At 38.8% G+C, this 18674-nt stretch overlaps 3 protein-coding genes and 1 non-coding gene across 9 annotated transcripts in view; 2 read left to right on the top strand and 2 right to left on the bottom strand.

Annotated features, from left to right (window-relative positions):
• Positions 1-825: 825 nt before the first annotated feature.
• LOC111336920 (uncharacterized) lies at positions 826-12888 on the bottom strand. 2 transcript variants are annotated; one of them, XM_022943099.2, is made up of 12 exons: positions 12747-12888; positions 12198-12485; positions 11807-12109; positions 9685-10359; positions 9263-9508; positions 8524-8937; positions 7748-7921; positions 7126-7447; positions 4298-4522; positions 3912-4167; positions 3046-3441; positions 826-1903 (listed from the first exon to the last, which is right to left on the bottom strand). In XM_022943099.2, exons 2-12 carry the CDS (start codon positions 12271-12273, stop codon positions 875-877), a joined length of 4116 nt encoding a protein of 1371 aa, XP_022798834.2. In that variant the 5' UTR covers positions 12274-12485; positions 12747-12888; the 3' UTR covers positions 826-874. The 2 variants fall into 2 exon arrangements, with proteins under 2 accessions (XP_022798834.2, XP_088608011.1); XM_088751885.1 differs by lacking the exon at positions 12198-12485 and having other exon boundaries at positions 12747-12878.
• On the top strand, positions 6351-6432 carry Trnas-gcu (transfer RNA serine (anticodon GCU)). The gene has a single exon. It is a non-coding gene; the product is annotated as a tRNA-Ser (tRNA).
• Positions 12889-13005: 117 nt separating the features above from the next.
• On the top strand, positions 13006-14209 carry LOC148736547 (uncharacterized). Its single transcript, XM_088751886.1, has 2 exons — positions 13006-13159; positions 13245-14209. The coding sequence occupies exons 1-2, from the start codon at positions 13114-13116 to the stop codon at positions 13544-13546; spliced, it is 348 nt and encodes a 115-aa protein (XP_088608012.1). The 5' UTR covers positions 13006-13113; the 3' UTR covers positions 13547-14209.
• A 1752-nt stretch (positions 14210-15961) lies between these two features.
• LOC111336958 (voltage-dependent calcium channel type A subunit alpha-1-like) overlaps positions 15962-18674 on the bottom strand; it is a 42849-nt gene continuing 40136 nt past the window's right edge. For 3 of the 5 annotated variants that reach the window (XM_088751884.1, XM_022943163.2, XM_022943154.2), the window contains one exon: positions 17563-17738. In XM_088751884.1, coding sequence (XP_088608010.1) covers positions 17704-17738 — 35 coding nt within the window. In that variant the 3' untranslated portion in view covers positions 17563-17703. Of the gene's footprint in view, positions 17739-18674 lie in introns of all 5 variants that reach the window. The other 2 variants (XM_088751883.1, XM_022943149.2) reach the window with 1 other exon arrangement.

Raw genomic sequence — 18674 nt, 5'->3', positions numbered from 1 at the left:
ATTGCCCAGAAGCTGACTTATAAGCTGGGATATTCAAGTTATGCTTATATCTGGTATTACAATCATGAACGCAAGCACGTGTCTTAAATCTATGACAAAGGTAGCTGGGGGCTAACCCCTTGACACATTTCAATGCTAAAAATCTAAGTGTGTATTTAAGGAAACTGGATGCGGGGAGCCACCTTAGCTCTCTTAATACCGGTGTTTTATGATCAAATCCGTTTTCCAGTGATAATTCTACAAGCGAGATTCTGAACTTTCTGCAACTTCGAATTATTTTTCATTGAAGTATTAGACCAAACCGCAGGACAGTACTATAGCTTACTAAACACTAAAGCATTTATAACCCGTTCTAGTGTCTTAGCATCAAACAGATGCTTTACCTTATTAATCTGACATAAGCTACCTATTCACGAAGACACTTGAATCAACTACCCATGAAAACCGCTTTCGGTATTTCCAGTTACAAAAGACAGCGAGGAGGAGGGGGTTGATAGCGTCTAGAGTTCCTTAAGACTCGAATTTAGTAGTCTGGATCATTCTCGCGGTAGGAAAGTGCAAAGGAAGTGAGGGGAAGGGGAGAGGGGAAGGGGAGAGGGGGAAGGGGAGAGGAGAGAGGGGGGAGGTTGACTCATTCCGCCCTCTCAAGCCACATTAATTTGTGTCCTGCGCTATGAGTGTCAGTAGGGATCTGGACGCTTATCAAGGTTCTGGATGTCTCGAGGGGACAAGTCAGCAGTCACCCTGCGTTTACACTCCATGCATCCTAAGCAAAAGCTTTCGTAGCTAATTGTTTAATCATTATAGGCAACGATAAACCCCACATTTATGGTAATGTTTTTTTATTTCAAAATAGCAAGTAAAAAAGGTCAATTCATTTTCTTTCCCAACTTACAAACTCTCCCTCACTCAGTTCAATTTTTTTGTTTGGAAACATACTTTTTGACACGGCTAAGAACTTCAGTTCCAGTCTCCCGGATGTCACGGTCACGATGTGCTTAATTCGCTCTTCCAGCTTCCTTGCTTGAATTGTTCCGCTAGCGAAAGGAGTGAAAAATGGAAGAACGTACGGGACCTGCAATTTCGGTTCAAAGATTAAACGTTCTTTTACTGCATTATACTGCTGGCCAGAAAGAGCCAACGGGATATGCCAGAGGACCATGTGGAAACTATAATGCGACGTACACCACGGTTGACCGTCTACGCCGTAACCCTGACCAGCGGTCAAACCGTGGATATTCCAGAGGTCGTTCAGTTTAGTTCTGTAGTGTTCCAGAGCCTTTTCGGCTTGTTTTAGAGCTTTAGAGGGATCCATTCCTAGGTGGATGTTGAGAGTAGTCCAATCTGCATCGCTTCCCATCCAAATGGAATTAAACTTGCTCTCCTGTTCAAGGGCGAAGCAGTTATCGTGCTTGAGAGATTTTTGTGTCACGGATTGTATTGAAATTGATGTTGAATTGAATTGTTTATCCAAACCTTTCTCTGTTTCATTGCGTTTTCTTGTCTTTATTTTCATGTCGACTTTCATCACTGATTTTTTAGCCGCTGAAAGATGATGTGCAGTATGTCTATTTGTTTTATTATTATCGTAGTGCATTTTTGCCTTTAGCTTACTTTTCTTCGCTGTAAAATTTGATAGTTTGTTAAAATGGGGATCTGTAAATTCTGAAACTTCGCTGAAGAAGCTGTCCAGATGTACGACGGCTTCCTCTTCTTTGCGCGTTTTCCTTTTTTGTCTCAAGTTTTGCTTTGCATTATTTGTCTTCTTTGTTCCTCTGTTGATCCCTTGGGTGAGCACGCGCAGTCCGTAGGGCGTGTCATTTAGCTCTCTCTCTTTATTCAGATGCATTTTCATTTTGATAGGATCAAGTAGGTTTCCAAGACCCAGGGCGTAAGCCCAAACCTGAAACAGAAGAAATAAGGAAAGCTTGGGAAGATTCTTTTTCACTGTTACTTTCGTTATTTTGGAATAGGGTCGGTATTTTAGTTTTTGTGTTTAGTGGACTAACTAGTGTATCTTAAAGGTGGTAATGCTGTGGCACATTCCCCTGATGGTGACATAACTTACGTAGTAACATCTACCTGCGTGTTCCAAGAATTACATCGAGAAACACATCTCTGAACTTATTTTCTGCGAGAGAAAAGTATACTTAAAAACAGAGAAAAAAGCGCGCGTACAAAAGAAAAATATGGCCTTTTGTGCTACAATCCCATCCGGCTTTGCCAAACCTCAAGAACATACAGATGGGCAAATAACATCTTAAAACTAACCCTTACTATTATATCGCAAAGCAAAGTCATTAAGAGATATCCTAATAAGAGCTCAACTTTAAGGGCAGAAGATCAAAAAGCGTTATCGAATGCTTGGAGTCGCACAGGCCCTATGAACACCATCGGTCAGCTTTTGCTTTCCGGCTTACCGGCGTGTCAACTCACGCAAGTTAGAGTTATTCTTTGATCAAGTGACTCCATTTATTTCTCTAATTCAACTGTCCTTCATTCAGTGGTCAAGATAGTAGATTTACCATACAATACTCGAGATTAGTTAATTTGCCTTTACATAGGAAAATAGATTTACAACACGACTGAGTACTTATAGGAAATGTCCTTACAGTAGTAACGCTATGTAACGCAATACACTAAAAACAACAACTGTGGCGCAATGTACTCTGGTTAAAAGTTGCAATGCATTCTGGTAAAGAGTGATGAAATCAAGAATTCATACTCTCTCTATATTTTTTTAAAATCCTGATTATGTTGCAGATGACTTTGTTACTGGGACCACGACATTAATTTCCATCTTGTGACTGACATAGCAGCAAGCATAGCAGATGTTTTAACTGATAATTTCAAATTACTCCTCTCTATATGAAATAGAATCTAGGCTTCTTGAGGACTGTACAATTTTTTTTCAGATTTAGTTTCTGCTGCTGCATCTACCTCGACTCACCTCGCATCATCCATGGTTCAAATAAAGTAATTTCACATATAACCGGGGATCGAATTCGTCTCCATCAATGTTTAAATGGAATCCTTCTTACTTACCTGACCATAAAGAGAGTCCGCCATTAGCCAGGGTAGCGAACCTTTCTCGTGATCCCACCATGAGTGATAAAACCCTTCTTCTTCATCCCATAAAGTCCTGTCTATTCTAGCTTTTCCATACTCAAACGCTAACTGAATCACTCGAGCCAATTCCGTTTCTCCTACAGTATCTGCAAGGACTTGACCCACCCGTAATCCCAACAGATACATAACGCTGTTGTATGTCGTGTGGTCGTAGCCCTCTAGGTAAATGATGTCATAAGTGCACGTTTTACGTAAAGGGAGACCCGAGCCCCCAGTGCTGTCACGTATGAGCCAAATCAGTGCCTTGCGAGCTGCTGGCCAGAGATCCCGAAGGATTTGTCGGTTGCCCGTCCATAGGTAAAGGTGGTAAAACTAAGACGAAATAAACAGCTTTAAGGCTACCACTTTTCTAGCCCAGTGCTCTGGCCGCTAGGCTCTCAAATCCGACATACAGCTTTTTCCGATTTGTCTATTCATGCTGATATTCATGGAAAACTTCCCGGAAACTACAATTACATGATTCTTGTAATCTATACTGGTAAATCAGCCGAATAAAAGGCAACGCGTAAAAGTTCTTAAAAAGATTCAAACAACCCAGATATTTGATTTCTTGTTATTTTTGTGTACCACTTTTAAGTAATATTCTGCTAGTTTTCTTTCAATCAGGAAACGGCTAAAGCCTCTTTAAATATTTAATGAAATGCGTCATTTGTTTCGGAAAACCTAAAATACGAATTTATTCAAGCTTCTACTCAAAAATGTTCTTTACAGTTTTCAAGCGGTGTTTTTGTCGTGTTTGTTTTGCTTTTTATAAATTTTTCCTTAAAATTCAACTCAGATACCTGTGCAAGAAAGGCTGGCGTGACATCAGCCATGACTCTTCCTCCTGGGGTATTTAACCGGTTTGTCCGGTTATGGCATCCCCACTGTATCTGTAGAGTCTCTTGTATCCATCCATCCTGGTGCTGATATCGAGCCCAGGCTCTCACAACATTGTCCAGTAGTTCTGGGAAGAAAATTAGGTACGGTAATTCCCTCTGGAAATCATTGTGAACTGAATCGACATCATTACAGTCTAGTGCCTCCCATTGCCGCCATCTGGATAGGTGAAAAAGGGAGAAATCGAAATTACAGAAATGAAGACACGAAAACGTTATTGTTATTATGTAATGTTCTTTTCATTTCTTCCTTTTATCACTAGAAGACGATCGAGAACGTTGGCAGTTACCTGCCGTCAGCCACTCGAAATCCACTTCTCCAAAAACTCAAACTGTTCACTAGATGATCCTGAAGCCAGTCAGGAAGAGAAGATTTTACAGCATGATTTCTTGTGGGAGTCCTGATGGGTGTCGAGAGGATGATGTTGGACTGCCATGAAATGATGTCCTTCAAGTTTGCTAGAAGGTTGTCTCGGATGTGCTCAGCTACATCTGTGCTGGAGTTGAAAAGGTTGCTATTCAAGAAAAAAACAGAAATAACATATGAAAATTAGAAAGTGAATTTATGACTGAAGCTCAAGACGGCTGTGTATCTTTCGTTTGAGCCTGCACTTTTCCGCTAAACGTAACCGCGGGGCGGTCTTAGGATTACTACAATTCGGTTCGAGAAAAATCAAGAGCTTTAGGTTGTTTTTGTGGAATAGCGAATCGACCAAATCCTCTTCCGAAGCGGCACGAAGAAAAGAAAATAGAAAGTATTCAATGACTACTTTGAGACGGCGTCTGAACAATTATGTAAATTTTTAAGCTTTTAAGAGCAAATGTTTTCCATCGGTTAAACATTTCGTGGCAACTGCTCAAAATTCAATTTGGCCCATATTGTCAGGTTAGGTAGACCTTAATGTAAAACAAAACACTGCACCATTTGTTTGGCTAAATATCGATTAGTTTTCGAGAAAATCGATAATAACCGAATCTTGAGAAATTGCCACAATTTGAGCTCAGCTTACAATTTAGGGCGACAAAGAAGGCTTCGCTTAACGAAATAACACACTCCAGAGAAATGAAATCTACTGAATCTTGTAGAATGATGCCAAAATATGCCAGTGTGAAAAGGAATTTGAGCAATTACATTCCGCGAACCGGCCCTCTTTTATTAAGATGAAAACTTACTGGAAAATAACCTTTAATCTAAGCATGTGGTACTAAATGAAATACGTCGAAAAGTCTGGATTTCGAAAGCCGAGTAATAGTTCTTTTACATGTCCAAAGGATTTTTTGGGGAAATGATTTAACGCGAAGAAATTGAATTTTAAAGTTGGATAAAATGCCCTGTTTTTAACCAACGTTCCAATTTATGAAGTAACATACAGAAATATAATTGTTTCAAAGACAGCTTTCAATCAAAAGCGGGATTGACGTAAAAAACATGAGACAATTTTTCGTTTTTTACTGATCTACTTTCTATTGCGGCTTCTATTCAAGGGCGGCTTCTATTTTTTCTTTTCACGAACTTTCTGCGGCTTCTATTTATGATTTTCACCCTGCGCGCGGTATAACAGACTCCCTTCAGGTCACGGTTAGCCATGGTTATTGTAAACAATTCCCTCCATGGGAAATGGATGAGAATTTAAAACGAAAGCAGAGATAAAAACCAATCTGCCGTGGTTGGCTATGCAAGGCTAGCTTACTGTATTGATTTCCTGATCGACCACGCTGCTAACTTCTAAAATGTGCTTGGAATTTCGGATTTAACCACGGGGTGCCTAATTAGATTATGTCGTAACGTAAATGACGATGTTGCGATTTTCACAAAGTTCAGCCTGGTTTTTCCATGCGGGAATGAAAAGCCCCAAATTAAATTTTATATCCTCGGAAAAAACACTATTTCCACTTATCATGAGATTAACCTGAAGCGATTCTGAGTTATACCGCATGGTGAAAATGATAATTGAACATTTGCTACAAAATGCGATATTTGCATGGATTTTGAAATATTGGTGAAATATCGTACCTTCCTCTACAAATTTGTCAATTGATACGAGTTTGCTTTCTTTTTCACTTTTCATGAGCAAAGTTCATTTGCCTCTACTCAGGGTACTGATTTCCGCCATTTTACGGCTACCGACGCTGGTTTCAGTTTTCGGGAATTTTCTAGGATAAAGAAGCAAGTCTGGGAAAAAACCTCACCACGTTTCTAAGGTATCTCTGCGCAAAATATGAAGGTTTTCAATTTTTCGATGATGTGCCACATTTTTCGAATTCCACTCAGTCAATTCAAACACTTACTCTTAATACGAACAATAGAATAAATAATCAAATTTCACCATCAATTACGTACCAGACGAGGTGGCCGAGTGGTTAAGGCGTTGGACTGCTAATCCAATGTGCTCTGCACGCGTGGGTTCGAATCCCATCCTCGTCGCACAAGTGTTATTTTCTTTTTTCCTTATTCTATCTCACCTATTTCTTCCATCGAACAAAGTTTTTTCCATTCTTTTTTAAAACTCATTTCCCTCGAAAAGTACAGTAGTAAGGTGTTGTCGATTAACATGGCCGAACAACACACCAGAAGATTTTCAAAGAATTTTGAATTAATCGAGTCAGAACTTATACGACTTGAGTCATGTTTATCCCACAAGAAACGGTTTGCAAAAAAGGTCCTGAACCTGAAATCGTCGAAGATCGACTTTTCCTGTCACGCTGGACTGGCTGAATAGTAAATAATTGCCCAAGGCTTTCTCCTTTGTCAAAAATCTTCTCACCTACGAATACGTTTCCATGCTCAGCTCTTAATAAATTCCATATATTTGTCGTAGGGTTCGATCATCGGTGGCAATGGACGCTGTCAACCCCCAATACTCGAACCTCGTTAATTTGATCATGGCGTTCCTTCAAACCAAATTCCAATTCCCTGGGATTTCCTTCAAATATTAGTCGCTCGATTCTAATTTCAGTGATAAACACAAATTTTCGATAATTGAAACGCACACTAAACCGAAGCAATGTAAATTTCGTCCCGGGTCATTTCCCAAGCGACTGAAACCCTCGATAACTTGAATTACGTTAGTCAGTTCGTGGCAATCCAAAACAAATGGAACTGTTTCAATTAGATTACCTGTAATACTGCCCAACGCTTTGTCCTGAGTGGTCTCGGTAAGGATAATACCAGGCTAAAATGAATGTCAGTGTCTCACTTATACCAGAAGGCAGTCTTGCTTTTACAGCTATCGTGCCATGAAAGCCAGAAGAGTCTATCCTCTTTCTTAGTTTTCCACTCGATTCAAACGCTTCCCAAACGGACCGGAAGTCATCTGTGACAGCAAATGTTGGTTTGTTTGTGTTGATTGACAGCAGTGTAGTACTTCCACTGTTTGGGAAATTTTTAGGCCTTTGACAAGTAAGCATTTCTCCCTTTGTTTTCCATCGTCCCTTGACACCTAGAAGGTATATTTAAAAGAAGGTGTTTTGAATCAACAAAGACTCTAAAATTCACTCACCACAAACGAGTGACACAAAGCACCATGCGTTACGCTCTAAGTCACACCAGAGAAAATTTTATGGTGGGTACGTTCCTATTTACTTTCTAAGGTGCTAAATCAAGCAGACATCTTTTTAGATAGATTGCATGGAATTATCTTTGAGTTGCTCTAAAAAAAAACATCGGAGAAGATTCTCGCGCCACAGTCCCACTGACAGCTGTAGCGCTTACCCAGTAACCCCAAGTTTTAGCAACTGACCGGAAGTGACACCCTCCTGATAAGCGTGAAGCGGCATTGCATCTTTTAATGAACACCTGTCCTCTTCATAGCTCCAGGCCATGCAATGTTCATCCTCGTTGCACATAGCTGCACACTGAGCTGAAGACACCACATCAACTCTGGTTCCAATGTTGTCGCCTCTTCTTGACGTGTCTGGAAAAAAATCACTTGCTGATTATCAAAAAAGACTATGACTTAATGTCCACCAGAAGGTGTAGTCGACCTTCAATACGTTTTTGCCCACCTCAATCGGTATAACTTCTTACTTTCAATATATCAACAAAGTTGATATATTGAAATATTGATATATAGCCCTCCGACGAAGGGCTAACGCTCGAAACGTCAGCTTTTATAATCGTAACGGTGGCCAATTTACCATTTCAACTTTGTTGATATATTGAAATTATTTCGTTATCCCCACCGACGCAGCCCCAAACAGTTTCTTTAGAAACTATCAGCCTAACTTCTTACTTGTTATAATCATAAATCACAAAGCATGTAAGTTTGTGTAATATTGTTTTAAATACATAAATGAACAAATGTAATCAGTGGATAGTTTTTTCCAAAGGCGAACGATCTCATTTATAAACTGGCATTACGGAAGTGAGAAAGTTTTTCTTCAATTAGACATTTTTTTAAAACTTTCTCACCGCTCTGGCTTTGAATCAGTTATGAAAGTTACGTGAACATTCCTACATGTTCCGATACACATAACTGACATTGTTTTCTACACAACTGAAGTCCAATGACCATACCTGGTTGTTCACCAAGAGGAATATTAAACAGGAAAGAAACATCTACTTCCTTATCAGTGGGATTCTTAACATTCAATGTAAGAACTACTCCAGGAACAAATGATAATTCTGCTTTTCTTGCACGGAGAGTGCCATAAGCAAATAAATCCATTTCAACTCCAAAAAATCTTTCATCCTCAACACTAAGTCTTGACACCGGAAAAGAACCTGAGTATGACAAGCCCTTCACACCAGGATACCCAGGGGGAGGGTGTGTCCTCAGGAGGGCAGCTTTTGTTCCCAACGACGAACTGACTCGTACACCAAGGACTGCTTTATCCAATGCACCTGGGCCGAGTTTGGCCGATCCACCTGGAGACTGGTTCTCAAGGGTCCATTCATGAAACGAACCGTCGGCTCTAAGCTCTAATGATCCTTTGAAATAAAGAAGAAGCTGAAGTTCTCTGAATTTCTAGGCAATGCAATGCTTTTCCACCTCCCAGGGTTCCAAAACAAGGTCAACTCCAAGTTCCAAGACCTATTACTCCTTCCTGTTGCTATAGTTTTTGCAGTATACTTTGTTACATCAAGATATCAACCTCTCGCTGAAAGGTTTTTTCTATTCTCATCACCGCTGGATAATAGAAGTTATGACCCTCTAATTACTTTAAGGAGATGATAGGACCCAACACACTCTAAGTTTCCTAATAGCACTCATCTACAAAATCAACTGTTTTTAGTTGTTTTTCAACTATCTTACCTGTCCCCATTCCCCCAAGTGGCACTGCAGATCTCATTCCAAGAGGCGGAGGTGTACCCCTGGGAGCCTGATAAAGGTATTTAACGGGGGAATATCGTGGAGTAACCCAGCCATGAACAGGTTTTGTCGCGTTTTCTGGTTCAACATAAAGAGCGCACTGCTGGAGGAAACTGAATTTCATGTCTGAAGTTACAACAGATGGGCCGTTAAGGAACTTGATCTTTTCAAGAGTATCGCCTATGTCAGCTGAAATCATAAATCTAACACCCATCAGTATTTTTTAACCATAACTAGGTAGGCTGGGTCATTGGCTAAAAAAGAAACGTTTTGCGTTCAGCAGTGAAATTGCAGCGTAAATAATACCTGGTGTTAAGTATAAATCGGTTATTTGGTCGTGCAATATATTTGTAACTAATTATTACCTCCATTAGGATTGGGCATCATGGTTTTCTTGCTCATTTCTTCTCGCTTCCTATGATCAGTTTCACTGTTATGTCTGCTCTCATCGCTGAAAACTTTCCTGGAATTGTTAACATATGCTATTACAATATTAGGAGCTTTGCTCTCTGACGTTTTTGACTGGCAGTCCTCCATGCTATAACATTGCACAGTGTAACAGCGATCAGTCATGATAACGGCGATATCACACAACCGGTCTTGACAACACAGCCTTGCACAGGCTGAAATTCCCTTTGATTTTCCGTGTAATTTGAATTTCCCAGCATCCATACCTGAGTACAAGGTGGTATTATTTGTGATTCGTCTGATGTTGCATTTATCATCATTAAAACTCTTTTTCCTTTTTTGAAATATTTGAAATTTATCCAGTTTAGTTTCCTTCTTGTTCATCTTCTTGTCTTTCAGACGAGAAATTGTTTCGTTCCTTTTCCTGTTTATTCTAGATTCTGTCCTTTTTCGTTTCGCTGACAAGATCCGCTTTATTTGATGATAATACTGTTTCCTAAATTTACCCCCCTTGATGTTTGATTCATTTCTGTTTCTCCCTTCTTCAAATGAAAGCTGAGGCTCTTTTAATTTTGAATTTGGAGGATGTATCGATCCCAGTCCACCTCCTCTCTCCAGGAATCTGTCATCTCCTAAGTAATGCAGTGGAGAAATGAGAATTACTTTGGGAAAGCTGACAACAGGCGAGACAAATGTATATAGTCATGTCGTGCAACTGCGCGAACCGCACTGCACTGACGAGGCCCAGAAGACCGAAACAGTGCTGTCTACCGTATATATATGAATAAAGGCTGATAGTTTCGAAAGAAACTGTTTGGGGCTGCGTCGGTGGGAGTAAGGAAATAATTTGGATATATCAACAAAGTTGAAGTGGTAAATTGGCCACCGTAACGATTACAAAAGCTGACGTTTCGAGCGTTAGCCCTTCGTCGGAGCGAATAGAGGAATTGCGGGTTGTGTGTGCTTTTAAAGGCAGAGAATGGAGCGACGTTATTGGTGGGAACATGGCAACGAGAAAAACAAGAATAATTTAGTGGAATGAAAAGCGTTCGTTGATCCTTGTGGGATTTAGACTCGAAACGTCAGCTTTTGTAATCGTTACGGTGGCCAACTTTGTTGATATATCCAAATTATACCGTATATATATATATATATATATATATATATATATATATATTTATATTTATATATATATATATATATATAAAGTGTAGAACGTTGATATTCGTAAAACAGTGCTCAATACATTAATGTAGAGCGAAGTATATGTCTGTGGAGGAAAGAAACAAATGAACTCCGCTTTCATCCCGACAAGCCTGTTTCGTGGTTGCCCACTCATCAGGGGATTTTAAACACACACACATACACATATACATATAAATATATATACTCTATATATATACTCTACATATATACATATATATGGTATATATATGTATATATGTAGTCCATCTTTAATTACACTTCCGTGTGGACATGGAATTTGGTATTGAGCTCAACATCAAGCATCTACTGTCCACTCAACTTCAAGTCTATTGACAGGAAAACGTTTTTCAAAACGGTTGAGGATGCGCCTGTGTGGAGGATCAATATGAAGATATATTATTGTAAATAAAATCAATATTCCTTTACAACGACACGTATATTCAGTGCGATCTCCTAAAGTAGGAACGTTTAACTGAGCTTCTTTATCTTGTTTTAAGTTTTTACCATTAAGTAATCGATGACCTTTTTCTAAAGCTTCCATCGATATAAAATAACTGTCTCTGATAATAATAAATGAAGCCAACCAGAAACTACAGAGCAATTGAGTGGTGTGGCTGGTACCCGCCCAGGTAGATCAGACACTTATTTTGTAATATCTAATAGGAATTCACTTAAAAAAATTACATTTTCCGTTTCAAATCACTCCTTAATTTTCTGTCATCGTCAGTTTTAATGAAGGAGAGTTGTTTTAAATCAAACGCGTTGCAAACGAAGCAAACTGCGATGGACCTGCAGTATTCTTTTCAAAATCTTTTCGACAGATCATAATTCGAACAGGAATGTCAAATTTTCTCAAAAGAGTGTACTGATTACCTGCAAAGAAATTATTTAACCACACGGCCTGATATGACCCCTGTCCTTCCCGTGCTGTTTCAAAATGGCAAACGTTTTCCGTTGAACAAAACACGCCATAACATGTAACGCCATCGAACAAGGCAACATCACAGTTTGAACTTCTACAGCAGTGCGACACACAAGTGGAAAGGTTCTTGAGATGTCCGAGCTGCCGCTTTATTATTAAAGCATTCTGAGCAGTTAAAAGTACAGCATTGTTGAAGACGGCTACTGGAAGACACTGTTTCAGCGCGCGTGCGGAATTCGAACATCCAAAAAACCCTTTAATGCAAAATATATTCATCGATGCATTAATCCTATAATTTCATTCCAATGATGAATCTCATTGCTGATTTGGTTATCCACTTACCCATGTAGAATAAAACGCCGATATAGAGGAAAATCTTACTAAGATCACAGTGGAATCTAATTCGTTCAGTAACCATTTCTTTCACCGCAAGTTGAAAGGTCCTACTCACAGGACGCGTAACCCAGTCAATCGATAACTGTTAGGACGTGGAAAACTATGTTGGTTTGTGTTTCCGCAAGAACAAGCATATCTAAAATATCGTATAAGTACCAGTGTCTTAGTGATGCTTGCCAAGTCAACCAGGCTACTTGTTAAAAATTGTACAGCCATGATGGTTTGGCGGAGCATCTGTGAAACAAGGATTCGAATGTACTTATAGGTGATTGTAAGGAGGGATATTTAGACAGTGTTAGACTCAAACGGGCACAGATTTACAATTCAGTAACAAAATGCCTTTTTTCCTTGATGAATCGATGAATCGAGTTAAACCCTATCGAACAATGCCTGACTTAGATGGTTTATAAAAAAGCTACGAATCGTGATAAGATTAAGAGTGGCCGGATAACAGTTTGCACAAATAAGCTGATCGGTTCACTGGTAGTTACTCACTTGTTAAGGATGCAGGCGTCACCATGACAGCCTCTTCAAAAATTGTGGCCACAAATGATAGCGAAAAAGCAACGAACTGTCAGATCAGTTGACAGCTAGGGGCACAAACACAACCTATTCATCAGTGAAAATCCGTGTTTAAAAAAACTGATTCTCAGACAATAAACGTTTGGTACCTAATTCGCACCCAGGTACCCAGCAACCAAACCAGCCAATGAACATGTTCATTTACTCAACCTTGTGACCTTTAACAGCGGTGTTACGCGTGCCAGATATCGATATTATCGCATGAACAGCTGGCTGGGTAAAGTGTCCATCTCCAGCGCTTGACTAAGAGCGTGAAAAATTTGACAAACAGAAAAAGGACATGACCATCTTGAAACCTATACTTGCGTTTCTTGCTTTTATTCATGGTAAGGTTAATGTTGTCATATTCAATGTTAATTCTTTGCGCCCTTTATTTTCTGATTTTTGGTTCTTCATGTATTTTCCGCGCAGTTGTTTTCGTGGTTGACTGCAACTCTGTTCCCAAACACAAGTGTTCATCGCCTACCGAGTCAGACAAACAACTGACCGATCATGATTCTCTCAAACCTGATCATTTTAGACACCTTGGTAAAGTTCAAGACATGAAGGAATGTGTCGCGAAATGCTGCGACGTTGAACATTGTGACCTTGCTATGATGTCGTACGGCGGACAGAACTGCTATGGTGTGGCATGTTTCAGCGAGAACCTTTGCCAAATGCTGCCTTCCTACCCGACCAGAATAAGTTTCGATGTCGCACATGTTTCTAGATAATCGATGAGAGAAAAATCATGAAAGGTGTTCTTCCCACCAAGCGGTTTATTTTGAAGAGTTCATGGTCACGAACAAACGTTTCAAGCGAAGATTTTATGGTTTTTCGCCAACTCTGGGGGCAAATTTATGAGGGGCACTGACACCCAAAATATCAAGAGCTCAAAGGGTTGGAATGTGGTGAATTACAAACAAGGAAAACGGTGGTAATTTTTGCATCAATAAGGGACATCATACTCGTCACTATAACGAACTAAAACTTCGATGTATAATATCAGTTGGATTCATTGGAAGACTGCTTATCATTAGTGGACACATGATAATCATTTCCGCAGCGAAACAATCGTCTTGGTAACTCGCTAAATTTCAAATGAAAAAATATCACAGTGTTTTTTCACGAATGACCGGCTAACAAATTGGAGCGTATAGAAGCGCCGCCCTTTAATTCCGCCACAACAAAGGAATACACCAAGACACACGTGCGTAACCATTAATTAATTAAAACCGTCATTGTAAAAGAATTTCAAAACATTGCAGAAAAATTAAACAACTCCAAGGTTAAAAAAAGATATGGAAAAACCGAACAGCGAACAAAGAACTGATTGACAAGATGTGATTCAAAGGCGAAGGAAACCTTTTTAACAATAAAAGTACTTTCTTCAGAAATCTCGTTCTGTATTCGTCTTTCTACTTTATGAGAAACAATTTCCACGCTGGGCCAAAAACCGTAGATGACCAGTTGTTTTCCTAATTTTAAACCACAAGCCACAGGCTACTTACTAAATCATCGACAAAACGCTGAAAAGTGTTGTGCCATATAATTGAGGTGATTTCACACTTTACCTAACAGACGATCATATAAGAGACCAGGAAAAAATAAGCGACAGAGACGAACCATCAGTGTTAGCTTAGACATATATCCATTCTACCTAAGTTATATTTAGCCATATTGGGAACAGGTGTCTGTTTCCCTAGACATCCTCCATGTCAACTACGGCTCAATGAATATCGTTTCAATTTTTATTTGCCGAATGTCGTTTTCTTCTTTGAGGCCATTCTCAATTATTTCTGCCATTTATGTTGCTCTTACCTCGAACATCAGAACGACTTTGGCATTCATGCAGACCTCTCGGACAACAGCATTCCGATCGAGGGACAACTGACTTTAATCCCAAGAGCTGAACCTTGCCCCTCCCTCTCTGTCCTTTCTCATTTGTTTTTCCTGTTTTATTTGTAAGACTTGAACCAGGTTAATGGAAGATTCAGGTGGGCAATGACAAAACTCAATATGAGATGTTCTTGAAAGAAAAAATCGCAGCATGTTGTCGGCTTTCCTTGTATCCTCTTGAGATCTCCAAAAATGGAAGTGATAAAAGAGATAAGCAACATTACTGGCTTCGAGTAATAATAATAATAATAATAATAATAATAATAATTTTATTTATATAGCGCTAAAATCCAATAATTGTCCAAAGCGCTACCTAATTACAATAGGATATATAATATAAAATATCTACAATATACAATATAATTCAAATATAGCCTAAGTTATCTACTATATAAATCAAAAACATCTCAAAACAAAACGAATCTCATAACCTATATGCTAACTTAAATAAAAAAGTTTTAAGGGATTGCTTAAAAGTTGCCACTGAAGCACATTTCCTAATCTCTAGAGGTAAATCGTTCCACAATTTAGGTCCTGCAATAGAGAAAGCTCTGTCTCCATATGTTTTCAATCTGCTTCTTGGAACCACTAAATATTCTTTACATGAAGAACGCAATGACCTAGAGTATGTTTTAAAATTCAAAAGGTCAGAAATATAAGAAGGTGCAAGGCCATGAAGGGCCTTGTATACCAATAAAAGGACTTTAAAAGTTATTCTAAACTCAACTGGTAACCAATGAAGATTAATTAAAATAGGAGATATATGAACATGCCTCGGTGTCAATGTGACAACACGAGCTGCAGCATTCTGAACTGCCTCCTTTTTAATAAACTGCATCCTTTTTAATAAGGAGAAGCCATTAAACACTAATTCAGTGAGGTGGAAGGGGACCAAGGATGAGAAGGTAGAAGATGTAGGTAATGAAGTGTGCACAGCTTTCCACCACAGTTCACCCCTACCGCTCATTTACACTCCTGGGTGGACAGAGGTACTGTGAGAGTAAAGTGTTTTGCCTGAGAACTGAACACAATGATCCGGCTTCTTCTCAAACCTAGATCAGCCAGGAAAAAAAGTCTGAGTTCCGACCGGCAATCCAACTACAGTCCTCTTTCTTATACTCTACGAGTGAGCTTTGACGCATTTGAGGTATTAATTATTCAAGCCATTACTTGTCACTCAACTTTGTCTGTTATAATAGCATAAGAAAATAAGCTTAAGTGACTGTTAAAACAGATAGACGACTCAACAATTTCATACAAAATCAATTTTTTAATATCAATATATTTGTTTTACAAAACGCAGTTATTGTTGTGTATGCCTTGGTACTTGTGTAGAAGACAAATGTCACATATTGTAAATGAAGAGAAGAGAAATATACAAACCTCGATTACGACCGTCGATTTCAATCATACAAATAAAAAAGTATTTATAAATGTCTCCATATAGTGAGACATGTCAACGAATTAGTAAGCGTATCTTACGCGATAAAGTTAAATTGCTTGAGTGATCCTGATTACTCATCAAAAAGCAATAAAAAAGTATTTAGAAATGTCTCCATATAGTGAGACATGTCAACGAATTAGTAAGCGTATCTTGTGCGATAAAGTTAAATTGCTTCAGTGATCCTGATTACTCATCAAAAAGCAATTTCTCCTCACAATACCAAAAATATTGACCAGTGATGAGAAGAAACAAACATATCAAAAAGAGAGTTATATATAGAAAAAACCTTTGTACTAAAATTTCGGGCATATTGAAAAAAAGGGCTTTTGAGAGTGATGGGAATGAATCAGGTTTATAACTCTATCTTTCATTTTCAGGAGTCATTTCTCCTTACATCATCAAAATATTTTGAGGAAAATAAATTATGAGAAAAAGAAAGCTATGAAACCAGATATCTTTTTTGATATAGAACCAAATTCTCATAGCCACATTATAGGAGATATATGGTGTCAGTGCAAGGAAGTGATATGTCGATCTTGGGAAAGAAAACATTAATTAAATAAAAATACTACAAAAATGATTTTAAGACTTGTCTGCCATTGTATTAGCGATAGAAGGAAAAACAATCTCATCAGCTTCGTGACAAAAACAAAAACATTTTCCCCGTTATTCCGTCGGAGAATTAAGCTAATGCATCGGAGATATGAGCGATCCTATGCATTTATGAGAAATGTGCTAACTTCTTTAAAAATTTCTTGCTGAAATTGCTTTATGGAAAAATTTTGTCCTGCAATATTTCTATAGGCAATATTTTTATAAAAATTAACTTACGAAAAAGCAGAAGTTAAACTGATAGCTTCCGAAATTTGTTCCTATTGTAATGGAAGTGCTGTCTTCAAAAATTGGTGATATCGAGACCTATTTCTGGGATCGTTTTACTTCTTCAGCGTAAATATCACCCTCGCGGAAACTAGTTCCTCTTTAAAAGTTGTGCTGGCCTTCTGTTTCACATTACGTTTGGATGAACTACTGTATTTAACCAGGTTTCTCAGACTGAGCAGTTTTCCGTAAGCTTGAAAGCCAGCGTAACCTTTCTTTTTCCAATTCACGAGCCCTGTGCCTCAAGCAGACTAAAACTCAGCACTCTAAAACCAACCCCAGATGCATTCAACCTTGAACTCTCAGCACCAGGTCTCCTCGTCGTTATCCATTATTCCATAGATAAAATACGGACTTTTCCCTTTGTTAATGGCTTGCGCCACTTCAGCATTGATTTGATTGATTATTTCTCTAGTTCTTCGATCATTCAACGTTCTTCGGTGCGACTCGTAAAACTCACTTAGTGGTATTAATGAATGCCGTGGACTACTCTCCGCTGATTTAATAACATCCGGAAAATCGAGAACCATTAGCCTTTCGCGCGCTATTTGTGGTGCTGTTTCCTCCTCAGGATCCTGGACACTACTTGGCTGTGGTGACGTCACCTCTATTCTCACCATGGGTAGGGAGAGAGGGGAGGAAAGTCCAGTCGAAGAACGCGAGCGACTCTCAAAGCTTTCTGTCTCCATCTCGTCCTCCAGTGCCTATAATGATAACAGAAACGATAATGTCGGGATACTAAGAGAAATGGTCATCAGTAAATTTCCCTATAAAATGCAAAAAGAGTCGTGATTGGAATTTACAAAGTCCTTTGTTAGACTAATCAGAATTCTGGTAGAACATCTACCGGTTGGCAGGAATGCAAAAAGGCCTTTTCTCGAGAGTGTTGATAGTCACCGGTCCTGAAAAGTATTTTCTTTTATTTAATTTGTTTCAGGCTTTATTTTGAAATCGAAATATCAATAACAACAAATGCATGCTCTATTATCCCCTAGATTAAGGACAATAAATTGCTTCCAAACGTACTTTCCATTCCTCCTTGACTTCTGAACGAAGAGCCTGAGGGACCAAGGTGGGCGTGAAATTTGTCTCTTTTAAGTTGGCATAATTTGTTCAATTTTAACCGAGGAAAAAGTGGACGAAATACGAGAAAATAATTAACATTGGACAGGAAAATAGAAGTTATTCCCAGCACCTCTCTTTCAGAGACATGTTTTTGAGCCCATACATGAGGATTTAGATATTTTAATTATCGAAATTTGGGTAGCTTACAGTAGAATAAGATCGGTTAGGTTTCGATGATTAGACTTGTTTCTACGAAATTGCAAATATACCCTTAACCTAAAGGAACCACCAAGAAATATTGGTCGAGTAAGCGAGGTTAAGATCAAACAGCTTGGAATAGACCTGAAAACAACGAAGATGGTCGAGGACAGAGAAGAGTGACACAAATTGGGAATAACCAAATTGAAAATCTAAGCTAAGCTAAGATTTTCAAGTTATGCAATCGGTAAATGAAGTCTTTTTTCGGGTGGTTTTTATTGTCACCAGGCACTAGGACAGTCTTTTGCAACCGTAGGTCCAGGTCATTTTGCGAGAGCGTATATGAAAAGATTAACACGGTATTAGTAAAAATGTTA

The sequence above is a fragment of the Stylophora pistillata genome, chromosome 3 (assembly GCF_964205215.1).
Source record: "Stylophora pistillata chromosome 3, jaStyPist1.2, whole genome shotgun sequence".
NCBI lineage: Eukaryota > Metazoa > Cnidaria > Anthozoa > Scleractinia > Pocilloporidae > Stylophora > Stylophora pistillata.
The sequence above is the reverse complement of the archived record's forward strand: the minus strand, read 5'-3'. Positions and strand labels throughout refer to the sequence as shown.

Bases quoted from the DNA above. Each gene is read 5' to 3' on its own strand.
- LOC111336920 (XM_022943099.2), bottom strand. From the start codon at position 12,273: ATGGTTACTGAACGAATTAGATTCCACTGTGATCTTAGTAAGATTTTC. The intron at 4,168-4,297 runs GTAACTGCCAAC...TCACCTATCCAG, and splicing joins TTTCGAGTGGCTGACGGCAG to ATGGCGGCAATGGGAGGCAC. The intron at 3,442-3,911 runs GTATCTGAGTTG...ATTTCGTCTTAG, and splicing joins CGCCAGCCTTTCTTGCACAG to TTTTACCACCTTTACCTATG.
- LOC148736547 (XM_088751886.1), top strand. From the start codon at position 13,114: ATGACCATCTTGAAACCTATACTTGCGTTTCTTGCTTTTATTCATG. The intron at 13,160-13,244 runs GTAAGGTTAATG...TTTTCCGCGCAG, and splicing joins GTTTCTTGCTTTTATTCATG to TTGTTTTCGTGGTTGACTGC.